This window comes from Labrus mixtus, chromosome 24 (assembly GCF_963584025.1).
Source record: "Labrus mixtus chromosome 24, fLabMix1.1, whole genome shotgun sequence".
NCBI classification, from domain to species: Eukaryota; Metazoa; Chordata; class Actinopteri; order Labriformes; family Labridae; genus Labrus; species Labrus mixtus.
This window is the reverse complement of record NC_083635.1, coordinates 6252545-6279324: the sequence shown is the minus strand read 5'-3', so window position 1 is coordinate 6279324 and position 26780 is coordinate 6252545. Positions and strand designations below refer to the sequence as shown.

The window sequence follows — 26780 nt, the reverse complement described above, 5'->3', positions numbered from 1 at the left end:
TGCCTTTTATTTAAAGATAGGACAGTGAAAAGAGTAAGATATCGGGAGAGAGAGAGAGTGGGGAAGGAGCCACAGGTCGGATGAGAACCCAGGCCAACCGCTTGGAGGACCACAGCCTCCGTAAATGGGGCGCTCACATCAGCCACCAGGCTACCGACTCCTCAATATTATGACATTTAATGACTTGTTCTAATACAAAATGAAACAACAAAAAAAAAAAGGTTGTAAAGCTATTTTTCACGCTTATAAGTGTGAATGATTCATCTGTTCTGGTTTTCTTCACACTTCTGGAGGCCAGTAGATTCATTTGATATGACGAAAGGCTTTTATAAACATTTTGCTTCTGCTGCCTGTTCAAACAAATACATGTCTGTTTGTTTTAACTGTCTATATTGTTTATAATTTTTTAGATAGATTGATAGATAATACACATTATAATAAAAAAAACCCCACTGAATATAAAAACTCTACTTAATATGAATATGTCTTTTTTTAATACAGCACAAGGTTAAGAATATAAATCAATCAATCAATCAATTTTTATTTGTATAGCGTCAACTCATAACAAGTGTTATCTCAAGACAATTTACAAAAAGCAGGTAAAAGACCTTACTCTTTGTTATGTTACAAAAAGCAGGTAAAAGACCTTATTCATTGTTATGTTACAAAAAACAGGTACAATACCTTACTCATTGTTATGTTACAAAAAGCAGGTAAAAAGACCTTACTTATTGTTATGTTACAAAAAGCAGGTAAAAAGACCTTACTTATTGTTATGTTACAAAAAGCAGATAAAAAGACCTCACTTATGCTACATTACAAAGAATATGATATGATGGATCAAATGTAGGAACAGTGGCTGCAGTGACACCTCCACACCGGTAGATGGCGCTCAATAATAATGACTCACAAATCACAAAGGAGGAAAACGAACTTATAAACGGTGATGTGTGTTGTTAAAGATGTCGCCTCACGATCAACTGGCTCTCTGTTTGTGTGAAATAACACGGTAAGAAACAAAATGCTGCAAACTACGCGTTTAAATTCACTTATTTGTCATGAAATGTCTAATTTAAAAGACACCAGCTGGCACTCTGTAAGCTGTACTTCGTGTTTTAATAACAGCTGAACTCTGACATTAGAGAACAAAATGACATCTGTACATTATAATCGAAAGAACTACAGAAAGTCCACCACAGTTACTACTGTGACTAGTTGTCAACACTAAAATCATATTTATTGTTGAGGAAATCCAAAATGCGTCTAGTTTGTTTAAAGCTTTCACTCATAATGTTTCTTTATGACCTTCAGTTCTTCAATACTCTCTTGTTGTAGTCTATATATTGCAACTGTTAATATTTCTGTGAAGTTTATTCATCATTATTAAAGCGTTATGTACATGCAACACTATTTAATGTGTGTTTATTCTCATGTTACGGTAAATCCAAGATGTAGCTGTATCCTTGGCCTGTTTGGGTCTTAATATTTAGTCAGGTTGGGGTTTTACAGCCTTATATACATTTTTTATTGTTGTGGAATTAATTCCCCCCCCTTTTTTTTTAATTGTAGCAAACCCAGTTATCTAGAAATCCGCTCATTTGCATATTTCAGATTTGCTACAAGTTGTACGTCTGTACTCTGTTTTGCAGGTTGCTGTGGAAGTTGCTGCTGCCTCTGCTGTTCCTGTGCGTGCTGCTGATCGCTGTCCTCGTCCTGCTGGTTCTGGCTGTCCGCCTTTGGCTTCAAAGCGGCAGGAACGCTCGGAGGGCGCGGGATGGACGTCCAACCGTGGCCTTCTTTCACCCGTACTGTAACGCTGGCGGAGGGGGAGAGCGGGTGCTCTGGTGTGCTATCAGGGCACTACAAAACAGGTAAAGCTTTTATGGATGACACTTTTCTCCCCCCCCCCCTTGTTTGTGGTGTTGAAACCGTGTCTCTTACAGGTACGTGGACGTGAATTTTGTGGTGTACACGGGGGACCTGGGTGTGACCGGTCAGCAGATTGTGGAAGGAGCACGTCGTCGTTTTAACATCGTGCTGCCTCGGCCGATTCAGTTTGTGTTCCTGAGGCATCGGCTGCTGGTGGAGCCCGGCCTCTTTCCTCACTTCACCCTCCTGGGTCAGAGCGTGGGCTCCGTCTTCCTGGGATGGGAGGCGCTGACAGAGTTTGTCCCGGACCTTTACATCGACTCCATGGGCTACGCCTTCACTCTCCCCCTGTTCCGCTACCTGGGAGGCTGCAGCGTGGGGAGCTATGTTCACTACCCCACCATCAGCACTGACATGCTGTCTGTGGTGAGAGAGAGGAACCCCAGGTAATCCTTCTTTTCCTCGCCTCTCCTTGCGTCTTCTTCCTACAAATGTAACTGGATTTATAACGCGACCTGTTGATGTTTCAGGTTCAACAACGCAGACCACGTCTCCAATAGTCTCTTCCTGAGCGCCTTCAAAGTGGTCTACTACTGCCTCTTCGCCCTCCTCTACGGCATGGCCGGCTCCTGTAGCGACCTCATCATGGTCAACTCCTCCTGGACCCTGGATCACATCCTGTCCCTGTGGCGTGCTCCAAACCGCACCAGCGTTGTCTACCCGCCCTGCGACGTCAGCGCCTTCCTCGACATCCCCCTGGAAGAGGACGGGGACCGGAGGTGCCACTCGATAGTCTCCATCGGGCAGTTCAGGCCGGAGAAGGACCACCGGCTGCAGATCAGAGCGTTCAAGAAGGTGTTGGACCGGAGGAGGGAGGGGGCGGGGGGAAGAGAGGCGCTGAAGCTGGTTCTGATTGGTGGATGCAGGAATCAGGAGGATGAGGACAGGGTGCTGATGCTGAGGGGGCTGTGCCAGGAGCTGGGCGTGGCGGACAGGGTGGAGTTTAAACTAAATGTTCCTTTTGAGGAGCTGAAGAGAGAGATGGGGGAAGCAACCATCGGGCTGCATACCATGTGGAACGAACACTTTGGAATAGGTAAATTGACAGTCTGTTAAAATGTGAAGAAAAAAAAACTATCTTGAGATATTACATTTCTTCTTTTACCTCCTCCAGGTATTGTTGAATGTATGGCGGCAGGAAAAGTCATCCTGGCGCACAAATCCGGCGGTCCCAAGCTCGACATCGTGGTCCCTTACGAGGGAGGCCAAACGGGCTTCCTCGCCGAGGACGAGGACGGATACGCCGAGGCCATAGAGCGGATCCTCACGCTGCCGCCTGAAAACCGCCTGCAGATCAGACGGAACGCACGCCAGTCTGTCGCCCGCTTCTCCGATCAGGAGTTCGAAGCGTGCTTCTGCGCTGCTGTGGAGCCTCTGATGGGAACACTTGAACGATGAGGACTCATTCTGTGTGTGTGTGTGTTCTACACGTCAGGGGCTGTTAGACCCTCTGAGCACCTTTTATTTTGATGCACTTACACTGTAGCACTGACTGGTGACACTTTGTTTCCCCACCATGTTCTCAGAGTACAGTTTAGGCACCTGGCAGAAACACATCAAATTGTTTCCTTTTTCCTGCAGAAATGTTTGCATTTAGTTTGAGTTGTTTCTGTAAATACTGGATTATCCTGTTAGATTAAAGAAGCCCTGATTACTTTCTACAGGAAACATTCCTTTGTTTGTCAGTTTAACCAAAACAAGATTATATTAAATATGTTGAAAATGGGTCCAGGGGAGCAAATTAGTATTTCAAAACACAACAGAACAGGAACGTTTTGTTTACACGCCCAGAATGTGAAATATTTTTGATATTGATGACTGTAATTAAAGATGTAATAAAGATATTAAGTGGGATGTTGCAGTAGGATGAGCCGTTGTTTATTTCAGGAAGACAATTATGAAATGTCCGAACATGCGGTCATAAAAATGTGAAGTGTAAGGCACAAATATGAAGACGATAACTCCCTGATTCCATCTTTCTAAATGTCTTTCCAAGTCGTTCTGATTGAGAGACGCCTTAACGGCAACATTTACATTCAGTGTCTCTTAATCATTACATAGAATAAGTAGAGCTAATCTTCCCGCATAAATTAACCCAAACACTAAAATTAAGAAGAGGCAAAGGGCCACGTGTTACAAATGTGTACGAGTTCTGAGTCTAAACTCAAAACTTTGAATTTATTAACAAAAAAATATATTTCAACATATATCAGGTCAAAAACAGATTCCAAAGTCTGGGATAAAAAAAAAAAAAAAAGACTTACTTCTATTCTTTTTCTTTAAATAGAGATAAGTGCATGATAAAAACAGATGGTGCAGTATAGCTAATTACTAGTGTTTCAGACTGACCAGAGCCGAGACATCATCATCATCATCATCAAGCAGCAGCACTCCCCCTCCTCCTCCTCCTCCTCCTCCACACATCCTGCCAGGTCGCTTAGTTCTCAGCTCCTCACAGGAAGTCAAGACCAGAGATTTTGTGTATTAAAGACAGAATTATTTTTCATCCATTTTTCCTCCATTAATGATACTTTATTGGTTAGATAGATGTTTTTACTGTAACATCCTGTGATATTTTGCAAAATGATTGCAGGATGAGACCACTAGAGGGCGCATTAGCTCCACAGACACAACACACGTGTGACTTCAAAATGTGCATTCAATAAAGTGAATAACCTGAGATGTTTGCAGGTTCATCACACCTAATCATTTGGAAAACAAAATGAGGACTCTGAGACGGATTGAGGATCTGGTTTGAACATTTATATTGTGATTTTCAGTTTAAATGCAAGAGGACACATTTACTCTTATCTGAAACCGTTTTTCTTCATGTAACTCGGCCCCACATGTTCACGTCAGCACATCAATAACTTACATACTGTACTGAAGCAAACATCCTGTAAAAGACAATGATATTCAGTTAGAAGAAATGGTACACAGCCTCTGTCTTCAAGAAGGCTGCTGCAGGGACAAAAGAACAGCATGTCCAATAGGGCCTGTGTGGAAAAAGACCACCTTCAAAGGATTCATTTCCACACCAACGCCAAATTTAAAACCAGTTTAAAGTGTCTCAAATGATAATGATATGTCGTCCTGATGCACACAGACATGTTGACATTGAGCACCCTTAAAATGAAGCCATTCCTGCAAGAAGTCAAAACCCTTCATGATCCAATCTGTAGGTACAAAGTCAAGATATAACCTCAGTTGGACCTTAGTGCACCGAGGATTGAAGCAGTAATGGCACCATGAAGAAACAAAGACACGACAGACACACAAAGTTGAAAGCAACATTCAGTCTGATGCCAGACTTCTGTTATCGACGACATGGTTTAATTCTCTGTACATTGACCCCGACAAATGTATGTTTTATCAGCTTGTGTGGATAACATGAGTATACTTCACAATCCAATCTGTACATTCTTGAACGACATCCTGAAATGTGATACCATGTAACTTTAGAAGGCGGCGGGACGGGTGGGACGGGCGGGGGGGGGGGGCGACCAACAGTCAAAGGGGAGGAGTAGCAGCTGCAACTGTACAGACACAAACTGAAGGAGAAGGTCCAAAATCGAGCCAAACACACGGGGAAGTCAACGCACACAGTCCACAGAGACGCACCATCACAGGCCTCCCGCCTCCATTACACAAGTCCTTTAAATAATGTTTTTTTTTTGTTTTGTTTTTTCCAGTTGCACGGTCCAGACACTGCTGAACCCTGGGAAGAAATCTGCTCTGACCTCTGTGCAAGACTTTGGGGATAAGGCTTCCTTTTCATTTGCATTTGCAAAGTTTCTAAACAGTCTTGAAATGTTTAAGTGAACAGGTTTAAAAGTTGCACTGATACTTGACTTTTTTTTTGATCAGAGCCCGACCGATATCAATGGAATTGATAAAAGACGACGCAGTATGGGCCCATTTAACACTATCAAGTTGCACTTATTAACATACACCATGACCTGACAATTGCATGACTTAAACATTGAATCTATATATCTACCCATACTGACGTGGTATTTTCTGATATACTCAAAAAGCAGATTTTTAATTGTCAATATTTGTGTTGAACACTGTACTGTACACAGAGTACAGTAAAACATGGAGTTGGATCGCCCTCTGCTGGACAAACAACTAAAATACGTCACATGTAAATCACCTCAAGGGTTATTCTCTAATACATTCTGTAAAAAGAAGTGTTTTATCGACATATCTCATAAAAATTCATCTCTGATAGGGCCATGTTGTCTGATATCGGTCGGGCTCTAGTTTCATTGCCTTCATGTCTGTATTTATGTTCCCTAATATGCCTCCCTGTATACATTCCATTGTGCCAAAATGTTTTGTTCCTCTCTTGACTTTGTTGACCAGCTTTTTAAAATACAAACTCATAAAAAAAATCCTTCCATTTATCAATCATTAAATAATTTTATATAAAAGCACACCTAACCAACCAGCACTCCATGTAGGCCTTTCTTCCTAACCGTGAACTACACCACATGATCATACATGCATTCACGCAATGCATGTATGTATCGTCAGTCTTGGTGTTTTGGGATCTTTCTCACTCATGCACACACTTCAGAACAGCTTCATGTTTTTTTTGGGTTTTTTTTACAGCTAGTTCTTGCATGAGCTCCATGCAGTACCGAAGCAGAAAGCTCCTCATGTCGGGGTTTTTTTTTATCCGGTACGTGGCACAAACTTATGGCAGAGAAGCGGATACATGGTTCGGCTCAGACTTGGATCCAGTAATATTTGAATGGTTCTTATTATTAGTGTGTATTTGAATCTGCTCAGGTAACCGGATGGAAGGGTTTTACCATACGGGGAAATGTAAGACTCTTTGACTCCGACTTTCCTGCTCTTGTCTTAATTTTGTCTTCATTTTCCAGCGTTGATAAAACCCACTGATCCGACAAACCAAGCTTTAAAAAAATGCAATAATTCGCAAACACTAACTGATCACGGTCCGGCTTGGGTTGAAGTATATACACACTCCCATATATTCTTTCATTGTCTTTATCGTGTCCTGATCTCCAAATTCAACACTCTCCGGTAAGTTTCGTTCCGTCCCCCCGTTTGGGTGGTGCGGGCGGGGGTCCCCGTCGTAATGTTGCATAGCCTGAGATGTTTCCGGACTTGTAGCCGCCGTCGTTCCCTCCGTTGCTTTGCTTCCCTTGGTCCAGGAGCAGCTCGGGTGGAGGCGGGGGCAGCGCCATGTCGTCCATAGTTCCTGCAGGTTCCAACTTGCCCGTGAGGCCGGCTGAGGTTAGGGAACCTTGGCGACCCACTGACTTTCGCTTCAGTGTCCGGTGAAGATCATCCAGGAAATTAGGCTGGCCCGACCCACCCTTTGGGGAGGTGGGTGGAGGTGAAAGTGGTGGGGGGTCTGGTGTGTTGTTGCCGCGCCGTACAAGCGTTGGTGGAGGAGTCTTTTTCAGTGAGCTTTTCCCCCATGTTGAGTTGCTTACGAGGGACACAGGTGGGGGAGGAGGGGGAGCTTGGGGTTGGGGGTTGACCACAGCAACTCTTGGCGGACCTCCGCTATGGGCATCAGAACCAGGAGGTGGAGGAGGGGGGAAGAGCTCTGAGGCAGGAGGGGGAGGTGGGAAGTAGGCGCACTCGGGAGGCGGAGAAGGGAAGTCGCCGCTAATTTGCTTGACCTGGCTCACTTTGGCCTGGAGAGCTGGAGGCAGGTTGGAAAGGTTGAGCTTGCCTGGTTTTGGGGGTGCTGGGGGTCCGTTTGAGGGGTCCTTAGAAGGGGATCCAGAGGAATAGGAAGGGGGGCAAGGGGAGGAGGAAGGGGCGTTGCCTTGGGGGGCAAACTTGCTCAGTAAGTTCCTCCTGGACTCCTCGTAGGAAGCTGAACCGTTGAGCTTGATGCTGGAGTTCCTCTGCGGGGCGGGAGGAGGTTTCTTGCCTCCTAAGCTGGAGGAGCCAGAGGGGGATCTCCTCAGGGGGGAGCCCAGGTTTCCCGGAGGAAGGGGAGGGGGTGGCGGTGTGGGGCCTGTAACTTTGGGAGGAGGTGGCGGAGATGGGCCTGTGACTTGTGGAGGTGGTGGAGGAGGAGGCGGAGGAGGAGGAGGAGGAGGAGGAGGGGCAGGGAAGCCACCGTTGTTGTCAGGAGGGGGAGGAGGGAATTCAGGAGACTGTAGCTGCTGGCCTCCACCTGGCTGCCATCTTGGTTTGGTCTTGACAGCAGGGGGGGAGAGGGGGGCTTTGGGGCTCTCCGTGTGATTGGCTGCTTGGGATGACGCTCCTGGAAACTGACTTGCGAGTTGTTTCACCAAAGACATCGCAGGAGGCCCTCCTGCTGAAATGGATGACGGCTTCGACAGGCTGTGCTGCTTCGGCAAAGTAGGAGGCGGCTGGCTAGAGGTGTGCCCTGCCTGGAGGCTGAACTGCTTCTTGAAGGGAGCAGGTGGAGGAGGTGGTGGAGGCGGGGGTGGGCATGGGCCACCCAGGGCCGCAGGAGGTGGAGCAGGAGGGAAAGGGGAGACGGGTGAGACCGGTTTGGGGGCAGCATGCGGGATGAAGCCAGGGTTGAAGGTTTTTGGTGGCGCTGGAGGAGGAGGCGGGAACTGGGCCGGCACTGGGAACTGCTGGGGAGGAGGAGGAGGCGGTGGCGGAGGCGGAGGCGGAGGAGGTGGGGGTGTCGGAGCAGGGGCAGGGGGCGGGGAATCTTCAATGCCTCCGTTTGGAGAGAGGAGGTCCCGTGGCGGGCTGGGAAACCGCTCCTTCAAGACCTGCTTCAGCCCATTGGGGTAAACAGGGTGGCTCATGGGAGCCATTACCTCAGGAGGTGGAGGAGGAGGGGGAGGAAATGCAACTCCATTCATTTGGGGATCAGGTGGAGGGACTGGTGGTGGAGGAATGAAGGAAGGTGGGGCAGCAGGGCTTGGAGGACCCAGCCTCAAAACAGCCATGGCCGACCCTGGAGTTGGCATGGACGGTGGAGGAGGCGGTGGAGGAGGAGGCGGGACATTAGTCCTTGCCGCAATGTGATTGACATTTGGTTTGACGGGCGCTTGTGCTGGGGGCGGTTTTGGTAATGACGGGAGAACTTGATGACCTAAGGCGTGGATGTGACCTGGTAGCCTGTGGTTGGCTGTGTTGGAAGCATTTTGGTTCTGCAGCCGGTTGATGGTGCTGAACTTGTACATGGTTGGAGCCGGTGAGTGGTGAGAGACCATTTGAACCGGGGGTGGGGGAGGAGGGGGAGGTGGCGGCGGCGGGGGCGGAGGAGGAGCCACTTCTTGTTGCTGTTGCTGTTGCTGTTGCTGCTGCTGGGGGGGGACGTGGCTGTAGCTGGGAAGTGTTTTCCGCTGTTGTTGTGGAGACTGCGGGGGACGCTGAATCACCTGCGGTGGAGGCGGCTGTGGAGTCTGTTGAGGAGACTGCTGAGGAGACTGAGGCTGGGGAGGTGGGGTCTGCGGGTGCATTGATGGGTACTGAGGCGGTGGCGGGTGCTGTTGGAGGGGTTGAGGCGGAGGCTGAGGTTGGGGAGGGGGCGTCAGGGCGGGATGATCGGCTGAATGCTGGCTGTGATGGCGGTGACTGTGGGAGACGTGAGGCAGGGTGCCCGATCTGGACGCCTCCATCCTCATGTGCTGAGGAAAGAGAGAAACAGCTTAGTGACGTGAAAAATGATTTTTTTTTTTTAAAACACATATTTCTGTGATAGAAAGTCATACCTTGGTGTTTTCCTCGATCTGGGTCCCTCTCTTCCAGGCCTCAGAGAAGATGGAGCTGACCACACTCTGCGAGCGACCATGAGAAGATCCAGTGTCGACCCCGCTGTCTGAGTGTCCCGAATGATTAGACTGGGACTCTAAAGGCACACACATAAAAGACTCTTTGAGAGTATTCTTAAAGCAGCTCAAGTATGATTTGTGTCAAGCTTAAAGTTGTGTCAAAGTTCTGAATATAAAACTGAATGAGTTAGAAAATGAAAGTGTTATTCTAGTACACTCAGTTTACTGCACATTGCACAAGTTTACAGAACTCTGGACTAATAACTCTGAAGCTAACATCTCAAAAGTACACTCAGTTTACTGCACATTGCACAAGTTTACAGAACTCTGGACTAATAACTCTGAAGCTAACATCTCAAAAGTACAATCAGTTTACTGCACATTGCACATATTGCACAAGTTTACTTTTTCTTTAAATCTTATTTTATTTACTATTTTGTACCTTTTGCACAATTTAGAATTTATTACTGTAAATATTATTTATCTTATTTTTACCTCATTTTATTTGATCTATTTTACCTTGTCTTATTTTACCTTATTTTGGTTGTATTGCACCGCGGGACGGAGACAAACGCAATTTCGATTCCACTGTATGTCTGGCATATTTTGAAATTGACAATAAAGTTGACTTTGACTTTGACTTCTGTTCAAATACATTTGGACATCTTCACAGACCTTGAAGAGGACAAAGACAAACAGTTTCTGTGGCAGTAAACACCTGACAAATACACCCTGGTAATATTTCTGTAATGTACTCAGCGTTATGTGACTTTCTGGAATAAAGTGGAGAAACAGCATTCCCAAATGGCATGGCATTTGACAATCTGGGAATCAATTGGCTATGGTTTAATAATGGGGGCGGCTGTGGCTCAGTGGTAGCGTCAGTCATCTCTCAACCGGAGGGTCAGGGAGGTCTACACTGGAATTATCTCAGCTGGTGCAACACCTAAAATGCAAGTAGAGCGTAAACTCTGTCTTCAGTTCGAACTCTTACTTAGCCAACAGGTTCTGCAATGATACAGAAAACCCTTCTGAAAAAAATCAGTAAAGTGAGTGAAAAATTGAATTCCTGGATGTTGCACTGATAGTCTGATTAGAAAACGAACTAACCAGGTATGCTAGCAGAGCTGGAGCCTGATCGGATGCTGGCGGTCGACAGAGAGGACCAATCGTAGGCGGCCTCTGTCCTCTTCATGGCCTCCTGGTAGTTCATGTATAGCTGCTTCCCGTACTACAAACAAACACACACAACATGGTTAAGTACAAATCGACTGAATAGACAAACAACTATTTTTGTCCTATTTTTTATTTTTTTTTTAATTCTCTTTTAGACTCACCTTGGCGATGCGGATTCCATTCACCCATTGGTGCAGCGTCCTGACATCATCACAGCACAGATACTTGATGTACTGAGACTTCTTCTGGATCTGTGGATGCTGCAGAGAGAAGTCAAAACAGATTCTACCATCAACAAATGCCTCAAACCTCCTCTCAGAAATGATGCAAACCTCATGATGAAAGTATTACGTATGCTTGAATGGGCTTGCATGCCTCTAGGACTAATCACAAGGAGCAATAACACTCACTATCAGCTTATTAAAAGGCAATCTACTTCAATGAAAGAACTTTTATTGACTTGTTTGGAGGCAGTTTGCAGAGTGCTTTTGAAAGGAATGGAAGGCTAATGCAGTTAAGATGCGTGTCTAACGATTCAGAGAGAAGCTCAAATAAGTCTTTGTGGGTCAATAAGAACATCTCAGATCAAACTGCTGTATAACATCCGTACATGGAGCAAGAAGCTCAGTGTTGACACGCTGCATATCTGTTGCTGCACATACATTTGCATCAACACTTGAAATGAAAAATTCTCCCCTGAGTTGAAAACGTATGAAAAGGGTTTGTGTACCTTGAGAGCCAGGCAGTAGTCGGTCGGAGCTTTGTATTTGCTGCGGTAGTCTTGACCATAATACACGTTAACATGGTCCAGCTGCAGGAAGCACACGAGATCTCTGGAAGCCTGCGGAGAGGGCGACAGAGGAGGACGCACTGAACGAATGCAACAACCCATCCGAGGCACAGACGCGTACCTGCCAATGCATCGAGTATTTTCCGCCGAGTTCTGACCGACTCGATGGAGAAAAAACTTGCGAGGCAGAAGTCCAAATTGCATATTAATGGTCTCGGAGTATTTTTGAACAAACACTGTTTCTATGCTTGAGTGATGTTGCTCTAAATGGGCTTTAAATAATTATGCTCAGAGGAGCCGACTGCCACTGTAGTGGATGTTGTGTGCATGTTTGTCAGAGTAGTAACACAGATTTGAATGAAATACTTTCTTTAATGTGAGGGCTTTCACTATAAGCAACTGTAGCAAATGAGCTAGGTGATAGCTCACAATAGGTGGCAGGATTTTAAAGGGAATATTCAAACTACCACACTATATTTTGGTGCTCTATTGACTAAAAAGTACAAAAAAACGGAAACTCTGCAAATGATTGCTTCAGCATGCAGCATCAAGACAAACTATTCATGGCTGCCTTGTATGTTTTCAGTGCAAATATGCCTGAACAGATTGTGTCCATTAAGAGATGTACAGCCTCAGATTATATGTCAAAGTGTCTGACAAAAATACAGATCGCTGCAGAAATATACCTTTAAGTTACCTTCGCTCCATTCAAAGCCACCAGACTCCATTGACAAAAACAGCAATTTAACCCCCAAAAAGAACAGGAGGTCCTCTTCTGTTGTCGACCTGCCTCGTTGGTTTTCTTGTTTTCTTGTGTTGCGTTATACCCGAGCTGTCTCTTTAAAACACCTCGGTCACACAACAACACAAACAAACCATCTGATGGAGGCAGCAGTAGACCGTGAAGTGCTGCCCGGTGAAATGGGCGGTTTCATTAAAAGGGGTGTGGTGGCTGCAAAGAGAGCCACATTAGGAGCTGCTTCTGGTTTAAAAGAAATGTCTTTAGAAGTGAGACTTATCTATGCAGGGATCTTTTCTGTTATGTTGCCGTACACTTTAACAATCTGAGACTGTAAGTGGTAAACACAGGCGCTTTGGCTGGATGCAATTGCCCTGAAAGATTACAGTGTGTTGCAGCCGTTGTAGCACGCTATGTCGCCGCACGTTGAAGCAATCTACTGGAGCAATTCAAAACTTGTTGTACATTGTAGACCTCGAAATGTTCGGGAAAAAATAAAGCTCAGACTTTAAAATACCCGATTTTGTCTTTAAAAAAAGGTAAAAAAAAGTCATCCACAGTATTTGCCTCTTTAAGTGATGCTACTGAATGCTGATGTGGAGTCGCTGCTGAGTCTGGGAAAAAGTTTGGGGGATGATCGTACTAAAAATAGATCACATATGCACGACAAATCTTCTCTGGTATATAAAAAAAAAAAAACTTGATCAGTCACTTAACAGAAAACAGAAAGCTCCGAGCAGAATCTGGTTCTGATAGAAAGAACAACGTTTCTGTTCTGCATCTTCATTTTGCCTCACTGACCTTGGCTTTGCCTTTGGGGACGTAGTAGATCCCCGATGCTCTGAGGAGGAAGTAGCGCTTCTTCCACGACTTCTTGCCATCTTCCTTTAGCCAGAGGATGCCTTCGATCTCCGGCACCGAGACCGTGCCGCCGCAGAAACACTCCTGATAAAACACACACATTACTTTTGTAGTTTTCTTGATCTACAGGATGGGGAATTTATCGGAAGTTAGTGTGTATTCTCACCTCTAACAATGCTTCTTTGTTCCTGTCAGCCATTTCAGACGTCTCCTTCCGGCCCAACAAATAGTTCTGGAGATGATTGAGAGAATTAGTGAAGTGAATAGAGAGGAGGAGGGAAGTCGTCGGCTCACCTCCTCTTATGTGACATAAATTATTCACCTTTTACTCGCTTTAGAGCTTTGACCTACTTCCAACTCTCCTACACAAACACACTCCCTGTTCGCTCTCTGGGCTGTGCATGCATAAACAATGTGTTTGTGTGTATAGCATATGCTTTCAGCTTTCTACACACCGAATGCAGAGCGGCTACGCGAGAAACTGATATACCCTCCTCGATCTCATGTGTGTGTTCGCGTGTAAAGGCTAACGCAAAGTCACCTGAGGGTTCTTGAAGAGGGCATATTTCTCGATGCGTTCGATGAACATCAGCTTGTTGTGGCTGTCCCGGGTCCAGTTTAAGAGATTCTCCACCAAATTCTCATGATCCTCGAAAATACGCTCTGAGAGGGAAGAGGGGGAAAAGATGATAAGATGCAATGTCTGCAGGTTTTTTTTTTCTTTTTTTGCTGATTGGCAAATGTGCACTTCATTTTCTCCCTCCAGGGCTTTCTGATCTTTGGGTGGGGCAGCACCTTTAACATGAGCCTAAAGTCACAAACAGTTGCTATTCTTATATTACAACACAGCACTGGTTTGTCACCTGCTAACCCTACAGCAAACATAAACTTTGAGTTTTTGTGGAAAATGCGCCCTTACCCATCTGCAGCTCGTTGATGGTTTCCACCAGAGACCAGTCAGGGCTGTATCCACAGTGGGACTTATCCAGCAGGCTGTCCAGCACCTGTCTGACTGTCTGCCGCTCGTCCACCATCATCGTCTTGGAGCTCTCGTCTGACATGTGGACCCTGATCACCAGCTGAGAAAGAGGGAATTCAATTTGTTTGTTGTTGTTATACTTGACGTTAGGACAAAAAACAGAATTTATATTTGAGGGTGGGGAAGCATCAGAGGTCCTGCATTGTAACATAACCGCACATTGTGGACTGTTGTACTCGAGTCTTTTTGACTATGCAACTTGTAGAAGAAGCGATGCCGCCTCGTTAGCAACTACATCACCTTTACAAAGAAATAAAACACTGATAAGAAACTTGTACGACTGAGTTATCGTTGAAATTGACCAATTTGCAGAAGGCATGACCAAAAGAAGGTAAACAACAATGTTTGTGTCATTCTTTAAAATCCTGTGCATCATATGTCTGCAGTCTGTCTATTTTAAAAGAGGCCATGGATTGTGGCTGTGGATGGACAGCTTTCTTTGAAAGAAGACGAAATCTGATTATGAGGGGGGGGGGCTTGTTCCAAATACTTCAAAACTATTTATGGGGTCACAAAAGTCACAAACACTAAACCCTAAAAATCCAATAATCTGACCAAAGTTGTCTCCACAGGCAGCAAAAAGTCCCCCATAATCAGCCAGATTAAACTAAACTGGAGACAAACACACACGTGCCAAATCCAGCCTCCCTCAATCGCAGCCTACAGAAATCTTGTCCTGGTGTGAAATCTAGTAAAGGCCTCAATTCCTTGACCTCCTGCCTGTCCCCCTCCCACTGGGACCCTGATGTCCAACACGTTTACAGATGCAGCTGATTGATTGGAGACTCCGACCAATGAGAAAGGGGGACCAAGAAAGTGGAGTCTGACCTATATCTGAGAGTGGACGAACCCCTTCACCCCGAGAGTCTTACAGGAAAAAAGATGACATAAAAACCAAGGATGCAATTTTCTGAGCATTAGATCCAAATGCAATGAAACAAACCGAATGTTAGGAATGCAAAATCTCGTAAAATGTGCAGACAGCTGACGAATTATTTAGTATGTGACAGCCTTTTTGCGAGCACTAGCCGAGGTTTTTTTTATGTGCAGGCAGTACCAGCGCTCTTTATCTTGTCGTATTGTTTTCACTTGGCAGAGTGCGGTCTTAACACACTACAGGGTCTCAACTATTCATTGCATAAAAAAGGACACCATTCTGCTGCTCTCATTCACAGAACAAGCTCATTCAGTGGCGGTAAAAATGGCCTGCCTGTGGAGTCTCTTACCCGCTTCCCAATGGAGCCCGTCGCCCCAGTTGTTACCGTGAAACAGCTCTTGTTTCCGTCGGGTTGGGGTAAATAAAATGTTTTGTGTAGAGCGTGTTTGCATTGTGTTGCAGCGTGAAGCCTCTCTCTGATTTCTTGCTCCCTCCCCGCACATAATCAAACACCGCAATGACCTATTTTCTCTGCGCTTCGCTGCCTTCGCCGTGAATGAAGTCCACAAAGAAAATGCAGCGTGTTGGCGAACACGACGAGACAGCTGTTATTACCACGAGACGAGACAACTGTGTTTTCTTTCCTTTTGTTTTTAAAAGAATGAGGACGTGAGATTGTGTGTCCTACCTTTTTGACCTGGGCCTCCTTGATTTTTTCCAAGGCGACTCGGATCTTCTCCGCTTTCAATTTGGCAGCTTGCTCCTCCTGGAAGGACAACCATTATATTTAAAATTCACACACACACCAAAAATGCAAGACAAATCACAAAAGAGAAGAGTGTTTGATTTCACAGCCTTGCCTCATCCTCTCCCGGCATGTCTTTCATTATTCTCTGGCAGGAATAAGACATCATGCACACTCGACTTCATTAAATAGTGAGCAGCCTTCCAAACCGTTTAAACCCACAAGCCCAGGGCATGATGGCGCACGCTGTCAAGTGCAAATCCAAATTTTGCTGCTTGCTTACCTGCCCTCTCCAACAAGACGCCATCACCTCCATGCTGCAGGTCGTGTACACTTCCAGGTGAGCAAGTAGGAGTGAGCTTATGATCAATTCTGTGATAATTATCGATCAAATTTGCAGCTTTACTGACATCAGTCCCTCAAATATGGCGCCTATGGTTGCATATTGGATTCATATGGAGCTCCAGCCTTTGATCTTGCTTTACAGCAGAAGGGGGAGACAACAGTAGGAGACCCCCGAAGGGCGAGAGGCTGCAGATGATGCCCCCTGCTTAAAGATCCTCTTTGAGGACCGTATTCAGCTTTCAAGGGCAAAAAAGGGAAAAATATCCAGATTCGTCCATAGTTTGTGATTTAAAAGAAGGAGACGGAACATTTCTTTCTCTGTTGTCGTTACGATAAAGCAGAAAATAAGAAAAATGGTAAACTTGTGACCTTCAAATGAAGCTTCAGGCGCAAAAAAAGTTAGTCCAACATAATCCTGAGCGAGCATCCATCCACGTCTTCTGACATCAGAGGACTCTGTGAGTGACCTGCAGACATGTGCGCTTGGATATGAGCACAACTTCACTTAGAAAGCCAAGTGAGACAGTCGGGAAGACGATGCCCCTCCCCCCTTTTTTCTCCCCTTCTCTTCCTGCTTCCTCTCTCTCTCTCTCTCTCTCTCTCTCTGTGTATATATCTGATGCAGGGGTTTGGGAGCGTGCCCAATCGATGGAGCATAATCCCCACAAATATTGTAGGAACCAGCGAGACCCTACCGCAAGACCTTCCAGCCAATCAAGACGAAGAGGGGGAGAACCGTGACCAGCACCACCCCATGGCTAAACTACAGTGACAAGGACGGAGGGAGGAATTTGGGTGAATGAGAGGCTGACGTGCTGAATATTTGAAGTGCCCAGACGGGGTGAGGGGGTATTAAAAGTGCTCCCCAAGCCTCTTATCTTAAAAACTAAACAACCGCCCCCCCCCCTCCTTCTTTCCTTGACCCAGACTATCTTTTCCACATGACCGACTTCAGGGCACATGCACATTAATGCTAACACTCTGTTTGGCCAACATATAGATGCAGGCTTTTAGTCAGTGTGAGGAGAGGAGAGGGGAGGTCACGGGGGGTTTGTGCAGATTACAGCCTGAGAGTCAATCTGAGTCACGCTGCAGGTTTTAGCCCAATAATTGTCAGCGTAACCTGGCCGACACCCCCCTTTATTTCCTCTCTGCATGCCGCCTCCACCCTGCTTTACATTATTTCTATTCCACAGGCGTTCCTTCTATCTTTTTTTTTTTAAAGGCTCTTCTTCTGACGAGCTCTGGAATAAAAAATATCTTGGCACCCGCTCTCTTTGATCTCTCCCCACTTCTCGCTTGTTCCCAAACATCGCGCTCTCATTCAGTATTCTGATTTGCCAGAGCGAGCGAGCGAGCGAGCGAGCGAGGACGGAGAGAGGGAGAGGATCTCTGGCGAGGAGTGTAACACTAACACATAAACTCGCTCACAAGCCTGTACACCGCGGGCGATCGATCCCCTCCTCCTTTTTAAAAAGCAGTCAAATAGTTTCTGCACACAAGCACGGACTGAGAGCTGATCTGCCGGATACAGAGAGCCTTTAAACACTGAATAGATTCAGCTGTTGTGTAATACAAAGAGAGAGAGAGCGAGAGCTTCTCCAAGGTTCTGGCTCTTTATTTTAAAGGCCAATGAGCTGTTTGGCTTTCCTCCAGTTATATTCCAAATAATAGAGAAAAATTAAAGAGTTTGGACATAAAACTGCGATCCGATGCCAGTTACAGCTAAGCAGATCCTTATTATCAATTTGAATTGGAACGGTTTTCGTCTTCTCTTATTTCAGTAAACACTCCTGAGTCGTAAAGAAACTCTGAGCCATAGCATCGACCTCTCTCTGAATCTCTGATTGAGCACTTTGAAAAATCCTTCTGTGTGTTCAGCGACAGCGGGATAAATCACAATCAGAGGCCATATTCTGCTGCACACATCTGATCTGCATATGCATTGTGCAGGGGGGGGGGCCAAGAGCTGCAACTAATTCATCTGCAGGAGAAAAGACCCGCTGCAGAGAGTTTATCAGTCAACACAAAGTGCTGACTTTGGACTGACACAAGCTGCATAAACAAAAGTGCAGAATATTGTCAATTAAAACTCCTCACTGTTTATCCAACAAAGCTCTGTGGATCTATGGAGCTGTTAACCCTTTTGTGTTCTGACTAACATGGCTACTTTTAAACAAAACATCTGCAGATTCATATTCTGATAAGTAAGTCATTAAGCTCCAATAAAAGCACACCTTCTTTTCATAATAAAGCCAGAGTGCAAATCAAACCCAGCGGCATGGAGAAAGAGGAGGGAGACCACCAGCCAGTGGAAGATAAACATGGAAGCAAAAAGGCTAAGCTCAGTCATTGTATTCAATCTACAAGCCTGGAACAGTGTGTGCATGGTCAAAGATCCTGTAAATTCATTTTCATATTTGTGACGTTATCGTGACATGCAAAGCAGCAGAGAGAAAGCAGCGTGCACATAAAAGACAGACGAGAGAAAATCAAAGAGTGTATGAGGAGGAGGTCACCTTGGTCAGGAGGTGAGAAGGCTTTCCAGCTATGCTTTTCAGAATGAGCGAGGTTTCTCGGTCCAGATACGAGTGCTTTGTGGGGCGAGGAGAGATATAAAAAAAACAAAAAAAAAACAAGGAGAGCAGAGAAGAAGAGACAACATAGAGAGAGAAGTCAGTGCCAGATGAATCTCGGAGGATGATTAATTCGCAGGTGCTGTGATTTATTTGTTGTATAAAGAAGCGTGAGAGAGAAAAGGTTCCATAAATGAAGCAGGTGTGGTTGTCATTAGCTGCAGCTGTGGGTAAAGAAGCAATGACTGTGATATAATGATGAAATATAAAGAGACAACATCTATCTACAGCTTCCTTCATAATCATACACACACCGCCTCTTTCACACCTTACACACTTTAATGCTTATTGTTACACATGTGCATGTAGTGCACCATAAAGCAAAGGCTGCACGGCTGAAATAATCCATCTCTTCTATCAGCATTAACAGACAGCTGTTAAAAAGTAAATGCTGTGATTTGGGAAACTTTCCGTATTTGTAAATCTGGGCCCTATTTTTGCATCGTTTTGGGGTCTGAGGGACTAACGAGGTACAAAGAAAGTGATTGGATGTGCTCCAGTAGATTGCCTTGGCCAGCAGCAGCATGACGTGCTATAATGTCTGCAACTTGAGTCTTTGAGGGCAAATGCATCAATGCAAAGTCAGTATGAAGAAGGAAGTCTTCACTGTTTTGACACTTACAGGCACTAACTGTTATTCACTGGCTCTGACATCACGACAGCAAGGTTTCTACAGAGATAGACCTATTGCTTAAACGTAAAAATTGTTTTTCTTTCATTAGAAACGGCTGTATTTATTGACTTCTTCACAGCCAACAAACTCAATTCAGAAAAACGAGTTGCTGGTCCACTACTGACTCGATCGGTCAGATTGTTGGTTTTTACATGACTTTTAGATTGTCCTTCTTATCGACTGGTTATTCAACACTAAAAAAAATCCTCCACAGTCCAGGCACCAGCGCTCACAGACCCCCATGTTCTTGGAAGTTAAGTTAAGGATTTTGTCTGCTTGTTTTAAGAAAGCTTTAAGACGACTGATTCTGGATTAAGAAAAAGCATCTTACTCCGCAGGAATCCTTTTCCATAATGTGCCTGTTAGTGGTAAAAACAATCACTCTGAGTAGGTATGATTAAGCCATCACTGCCTGTTTTGCGACCACCAGCAGAGGCAATCTTCCGGCTCAATTTCAAATCTTTTTGTACGCATTTGTCATTTTCTTGGCCCCGGAATAAGCAGGAATAAAAGCCCAGTTTAAAATGACTAAATAACCCTTTAACCTGCAGCCTTACTTTATATGTGTAAACGTCAAAATGCATGCATGCACACATGCACGCTCACACACATGCACTTACAGTGGCCCGATCCACTTCGCCCTCGCGCGAGGTGAAGTCAAGCTGCCGCCTGGCCGTGTTACCGTTGGCCCGCCGCAGTGTGACATGCTGGGAGGTGCAGACACAGAGGTGTGTGTGGACAGAGACAACAGATTATAGGAAAGGATGCAAACAAAGATAACATGGTGACATGCAGGGAGGTGCAGGGGACATGCAAGATATTTAGCATCAATCTTCTGACTCTTCAGTGATTTCTGTTTCCAAAGAGTATGTCGGATTCTGACCTCTTGAACATATCTTGGAGGATAGTTTGCTTTTGTTAGAGAGTCAGCATGCTGTGTGAGTGAACACGGGTACATGTGAATGGTAGACGTTGACATTGTAATCCACGTTTTCCTATCCTAATAGATTACAATGCATATTTAACACGCAATGCAATGCACAACACATCAGCAGTATTGTGCATTGACTGTGAACACACTTAAAGCACGCAGTTTTCTTTAAAACAACATGCTGAGTGGTTAAACATGCAGGATCAGAGCCGGATTGAGGTCGGTTCAGAGGTTTGAGTCGTGAGTGTCTTACAAATACAAAAAGAAAGAAAGAAAGTGCTCGTGTTCTCTTCCAAATAAAATCTAAAAATGACCTGATTTACGCAGGTTTTACTCACCATTACATGTTAACAGTCTTTCTCACACTTTCTCATCAGCTCGTAATAACATCTAACTCTCTGATTTCTTTTGTGTGATGTGGGGTTGAAAGTATGAAGCTTTGGTACTTTTTGATACCAGATTGAATATTTGGTCATACCTCCGTGCTCGTCTGGTTCTGGCCCTGCGTGCTCGGGCTGCCTTGCCCCTCCCCCTCTCCACTTGGCATCACTTTATCGATGTCCAGGGAGTCCATGCTGGACGCTGAGGCACAGGCCGAGTTCACGCTGCTCCTCTGGGACGGAGCCTCCTGCTCGCTGGCGGCGCCCACCGAGCCCGTCCTCCGATGCTGACCCCCTCCAGACGAGCCCGACGAGGGGCGCCGCAGCGTGGTCGAGGAGAAAGAAGACGAGGAGGAGGAGGAGGAAGAGGAGGTTTGACGTGCAGCTTCGTCCATGCTGAGGGAGGCCTTCTCCAGCTGAGAGGTGATGTCATCCAGGGAGATGTTGGAGGCAGCGGGGCGAGCGTTGACGCTGCCACCTCTGACTGTGTTGGCCGGTGAAGCTCTGGTGCTGCTGCTTGCACTGCCTGTTGGAGAGTTTGAAGTTTTAACAGCTCAGATGGAGAGGGAAATCATTTGAAGATGATGTTAACGTCATGTGATGTCTATTATTTACCAAGTCTATAATTTAAACCTCGCCACATTTGCAGCTGTAAAACAGGATGTAACATACTCCTTTGGGGGCACTCGATCAATGTATGTCCAATATCTTATTGTTTACCATTTCTTTGTTACTATTCTGAATGTGTTCATTTCCTATTGACCTTTACATAAAAAAGAGGGAAAAAAGACCTTTTATAAAATCGATCATTCTGCTCTTGCAGCGACTGGATACACCACCCACATGAAAAGATGAGTGCTACCTTTTATCCATAAAGCGTCCCCTCCCTCCTTTGCATCGTAAACCAAGCCCAAATATTTTAAGAGCCCAAAAAATAGCTACATAAATTACAATGAGTGTAGCCGACATTCTTCATATTATGTGACTTTGGGCCTTTAAGTCGTAAGGTCGCTAACGGACAGTGAGTAGTCGTACGTTGAGGTTCTTTGGGGCTTGAAGTTAAAACTGAATAACTGAGTTTGCATCCTGCATGTAACATTTTTCTACACCTTTCAAATGTTGCAAAATGACCTAAAACTTCTTTAAAAGAATCCTCAGAGGATGTGCTTGAAATGCTATTTTCTGATTTTCTTGCACATGCTGTAAACTGTAGCGTGTCTTTCAGACTGATGCTAAAAGACAAGCTAAATATTCATCTGCTGAATATTTCTGTGTTTGACTTGTCATGTCTGAATACTTGTTTGTCTGTCTGCATCTGGTAACACTGATTACAAAGAGGGGGTGAGATGCTTATACTCATGTTCAGGAGGAGGCAGAGTCATTGTTTTATTTATTGTTGGGGAGAATATCTAATGTAGCACCATTGTTATTTGTTACTGCTGATTATTCAGCGGGATTACCTCCGCTGCTTCCCCCTCCACTGGTGCCTGTGTGTTTGGTGCTGGCACTGCGGCCCCCGGGGCCTCGCTGGCTTTTTGTCTGACCACGAGTGTTTGGTTTGGAGATGGTGCTGAGCTCCTGTTCGATGGAGCACAGGTCGGCCATCAGGGCGTCAAGGTCCACCGTGTCGCCCTGGTTCAACGCCTCTGCAAGGAGAAAGGACCAAAGATAAAGGAATAAAATGTTCATTTGTTCGTCATTTTTGGATCAATGTGAGGGATTAACAAGGTCTCACCGTTTATGTTATACATGGAGAAGCGGTACGAGAAGTTGGCCATGTTTGTCTCCTGCCTGAGAGGAGGCTTCTGCAGAGCTTTCTGCGGCCTGCCGTCATCTAGACTCTGCAGAAAACACACACAAACACACAAATAATGATGTGCATGTGTTCAAAAAACACACTCTAACATTACAATGAAATGCACAGGATCTAAGCAACCCTGTCTGTCTGCTAGACTCCCTTATCACACACACACACACTGATGCAAACCTGCACAAACACACAGTACAAAGAGGTGGTGGGAGGGGAGTTGCTAGGATACAGTATAGGGAGATGGGATTAGCAGTGTTAAGGTTGCTATGGAGACAGCCCCTTCCTCTCTGTCTGCTTTTTCTACCTGTGTGAGTATGTAACAGACACTCTCTTCCCCTCTCTCTGTGTGTGTGTGTGTGTGTGTGTGTGTGTGTGTGTGTGTGTGTGTGTGTGTGTGTGTGTGTGTGTGTGTGTGTGTGTGTGTGTGTGTGTGTGTGTGTGTGTGTGTGTGTGTGTGTGTGTGTGTGTGTGTGTGTCTAACCTGTGTGAGTTTGTCCAGCTCTCCCAGCCAGGCGCCAAACATCTTGTCCAGGTCCTGGTCCTCCTTATCGCTGTCCTCCTCGGCCCCATGGTCCAGCTCGTCGTCTGATACCTGCTCCATCTTTACGCACAAACACACAGGAAGAAAGACAAACGTCAGATGATTCCACACATGTGCAAAAAAAAAAAAAAAAAAAAAAACCTCACACACTATCAGATCACACCCACATAGCAGGGATGATCTAAAAGAGAAAAAAGAAAAACCTTGAAGCTCATGCCAACCGCACTGCCTGTTGCCATGACAACCGCTCACGGACCCCTAGCGGGCACCCAGTGCATTTAGATCGCTGGTGTGCCCTGTAGTGTGTTGTATGCTCTGCTGACACACCCAACACTTCCACCCCCCCCCCCCCCCCCACACAAAAAAAAAACATGTTGATGGTATGCAGGAGGACTAAATGGATGTTTTGATCACCTGTGGGATCAATAAACCTGCAGTTAGTCACTACACATGTGGAGGAGATGTCAATCAAACCACCCTGAACAACACTAGAAGGTGCTGTTGTGGGCTAAATGGGGAGTGAGTAAAAAAAAAAACATGGCAGGCTGAGAGCCCAGCTGTGTTCAGTCAAAGGTGATGACAGAGCTCCCTCTACTGGAGGCAAAGGGAAGTGGCTGAACTGCAACACAGAACAGCAGTTTGTCTTGTGATGCAAAAGAACGGATCTCTTTGGATTGGCAGGACATTCCTCCCATCAATCATTCTGGTAGATTTTTTTTTAGTGAACATTCGTCTCCTTTGCATGTTAAAAAAAAAAAAACTCATCTTCTATCCAACCAAAGGGAAAAAGAAGGCACTTTAGCCTGCAACTTCCAGCTGTCTCGTATCAGGTTAAAATATGAAGATGGGGAGTTTCATGTTGTCACTTAGGAATAAATGACAAAATAAAACCACCCAACCTTTACAATAGTGTAAAATGGACTTGGTAAATGTACTTGAGCTTGTACAGCACTTTTCTAGTCTTCTGAATACTCAAAGTGCTTTTACACGGCATGTCACACCTACACATTCACACTGCCTTTGTATATTCATATTGATAACACAACGGTGAATAATGGTGTCCCAGTCAGTGAGCTCACATTGTGTTACGGCGTTGACAGACATGCATGCACACACACACACACACACACACAGTGCTGAGCCTCTGTTACTACAAACGAAGACAGTAAAGACGGAGGATCACTAATAGGACTAACGCTAATGGGTAGACTTTAAAATGGTGCCATTACATGGTTTGTCCATAAGAGGGCAGCCCAGCTCTACAGTTCACCATCTTCTCAGCACTGTCTGCAGCACGTACAGCAGAACATTACAACTGAGTAGACGATTGTCACTAGACTTAGGTTATCATGTACGCTAATGTTGCATATTATTTAATAAACTTCTTTTTAAAGAAAGCAGCCTTCTTAGTACACATACAAAGTCTAAAAAGAGAACATTTTAGTAGATTCAAGCTTAGGAAACATACATTAGCCTCTTATCACTAAAATCCATTTATTCCTATTTCTGGGTCAAACTAGTATCTTGAGATCTTTTCTAGGTCAGCGAGGGAGTCGATAGATTGGTTGCAATCATACACACACACACACACGTGCACTGGTTGTTTACTTTACATTGAGCAATATTGTATCATGATGACTTGGTACAGTCCTGTTACCCCCAATACTGCCCTCACAGATGGATTATTCCAGAGTAATCCCATTGATGTTTTCACATGGTGTCATTCCTTCCTGTTAACCACGCTGTATGGTGTCAGTCGCTGGTGGGGACTGTACCAAACCAGGATTAACCCCTCTGACGACCCCTGTTCTTTTGATCCTGCAGAATCTGCATGTGTGACTTCACGTGCGCGCGCGTGTGTGTGTGTGTGTGCGTGTGTGTGTGTGCGTTGCTGCACAGCATACATGAGAGCAATCTTACGGTTGTGCTTGATTGTCAGAAGGTGATAACAGCAGGTAGTAAAACAGCCAGTAGGTGAAAAGGCAATAAAACCGGCAGCGTTTGGCACAGCAAACAGGAATATGATAGCAGCACCATTGAAAATCGGTCAGCTGAAGACAAACACACACACACTCAGAGCAGCTGAGGGGCGCTTGTTTCACATCGCATTCCAGACGGCACACACGCTCTGCTCCTTTAAGTCACAAAAAATCCTCCCTCGACCTCCCATCTCAGCCCGTTTCACTCCGTTTGTGTGTGTGTGTGCATTTCAGTGTTTATGATTGACGGTTTCCTGTCTAAGACCAACTAAAACAACTGAACATGTGTGTATATTTGTGTGTGTGAGATGGTATCCATGCACTCATATACAGTGTGTGTGCAAGTGTGGGAGTCGGCACAGGAAATGGCCAGGATGTGCAGAATTCCTAATTTCCCTCATGGCCTGTTTCTCATCAGGAAACTCCAGCTGTCCTTCGGTTATCCGTGCCACTTATTGGGGACGGGAGGGGGAGAGGGAGACCCTTTCCAGCCCTTCATGCACTAGCTGTATCTTTTGGGATGACACGACAAGTTCAACATACTGTAGTTTGAAAAGCAAAGAGCCACACTGTCCTCTGTAGTGACCCTCAAATGGGACTTCATAAGAGTCCTTATTGTGACAGAGATATCCATTAGGAATCCCTCAGAAAAGCTGCAAAGATATGAGATTGAATAAGACTCTGCAAATGTTACTCAAAAGATATTTGTGTTAAAGGCACAATGCCTGCGTTAGCTACGATCAGATTTTTTATGATGCTAGGATCAGATACATCACATTGACCGGACTCTAATAAAAAGAGCATCCTTGCTGGAGGGGATGACATCATGGCTGTCTGCAGGCAGACGCAGGAAGAGGAAGCGGCTCAAATCAAATGAGCTTCCATTGTGTTTGCCAATGCTCTCTGGAGGTGCTTCCATATGTAAATAAGCCTGAAAGAAATGAGCCCAACTGCAGGACACTTTAACAGCTGTGTTTAAACAGCAATGAGCCTACGGGTGCTTCACAATGGTTAAACACTTCTGCGGATAGATAGCGCAGAGAAATGTGTGCATGCTGCTGGTGCTTTTTAAAAGAAACTACGAGAAGGAAATAGAACAAAAGGAAAATGACGCACACACAAAGAGAAACAAGCACTTTGAAAATAGCTCTGCTGCTGTCATTCTAATGGAATCACAGCCTCGTGCAGCAGATGATGCTGCAGGTTTAAGTGAATTACCACCTGAGGCCCTGCTTTTAAGCTTATGGAGCATGACCTGAGAGTGAGTGCAGTGTGTGCATGTGTGTGTGTGTGCGCGAGCGAAAACACTCTCCTACAGGCGTCATCGCAAACCAAACAACAGCCATGGCCTTTTGGCCCTCCTGATCCTGCGCGGTCCCTTCTCTGTTGTCTGAGCATGACCGGCTCTCATCTGTCTCCTGCGGCTGCCCGGCAGCTCAGAGGTCTGAGGGTGAGAGGCTAAAGATCAAAAAGGTGCCATCCCCGAGGAGTCTCGCTCTGCAGACCTCTTCTGCCCCCCATGCGAACACATGCAGCTCTTGCAGACGTAACGGGACGTAAGGAGTGAAAGGAAGG

At 45.5% G+C, this 26780-nt stretch overlaps 2 protein-coding genes across 7 annotated transcripts in view; one reads left to right on the top strand and one right to left on the bottom strand.

Moving 5' to 3' along the window:
- Positions 1-930: 930 nt before the first annotated feature.
- Positions 931-3783, top strand: alg11 (ALG11 alpha-1,2-mannosyltransferase). The gene is made up of 5 exons (XM_061032981.1): positions 931-1009; positions 1650-1871; positions 1944-2315; positions 2400-2965; positions 3044-3783. Exons 1-5 carry the CDS (start codon positions 963-965, stop codon positions 3325-3327), a joined length of 1491 nt encoding a protein of 496 aa, XP_060888964.1. The 5' UTR covers positions 931-962; the 3' UTR covers positions 3328-3783.
- An 887-nt stretch (positions 3784-4670) lies between these two features.
- The window catches only part of raph1b (Ras association (RalGDS/AF-6) and pleckstrin homology domains 1b), a 50766-nt gene continuing 28656 nt past the window's right edge, over positions 4671-26780 (bottom strand). For 3 of the 6 annotated variants that reach the window (XM_061032974.1, XM_061032972.1, XM_061032975.1), the window contains 16 exons: positions 23167-23286; positions 22611-22716; positions 22336-22521; positions 20974-21401; positions 20185-20271; positions 18775-18849; positions 15854-15931; positions 14169-14328; positions 13791-13912; positions 13416-13481; positions 13190-13333; positions 11590-11700; positions 11021-11119; positions 10794-10914; positions 9624-9760; positions 4671-9539 (listed from right to left, as the gene is read on the bottom strand). In XM_061032974.1, coding sequence (XP_060888957.1) covers positions 6972-9539; positions 9624-9760; positions 10794-10914; positions 11021-11119; positions 11590-11700; positions 13190-13333; positions 13416-13481; positions 13791-13912; positions 14169-14328; positions 15854-15931; positions 18775-18849; positions 20185-20271; positions 20974-21401; positions 22336-22521; positions 22611-22716; positions 23167-23286 — 4608 coding nt within the window. In that variant the 3' untranslated portion in view covers positions 4671-6971. The other 3 variants (XM_061032976.1, XM_061032977.1, XM_061032978.1) reach the window with 3 other exon arrangements.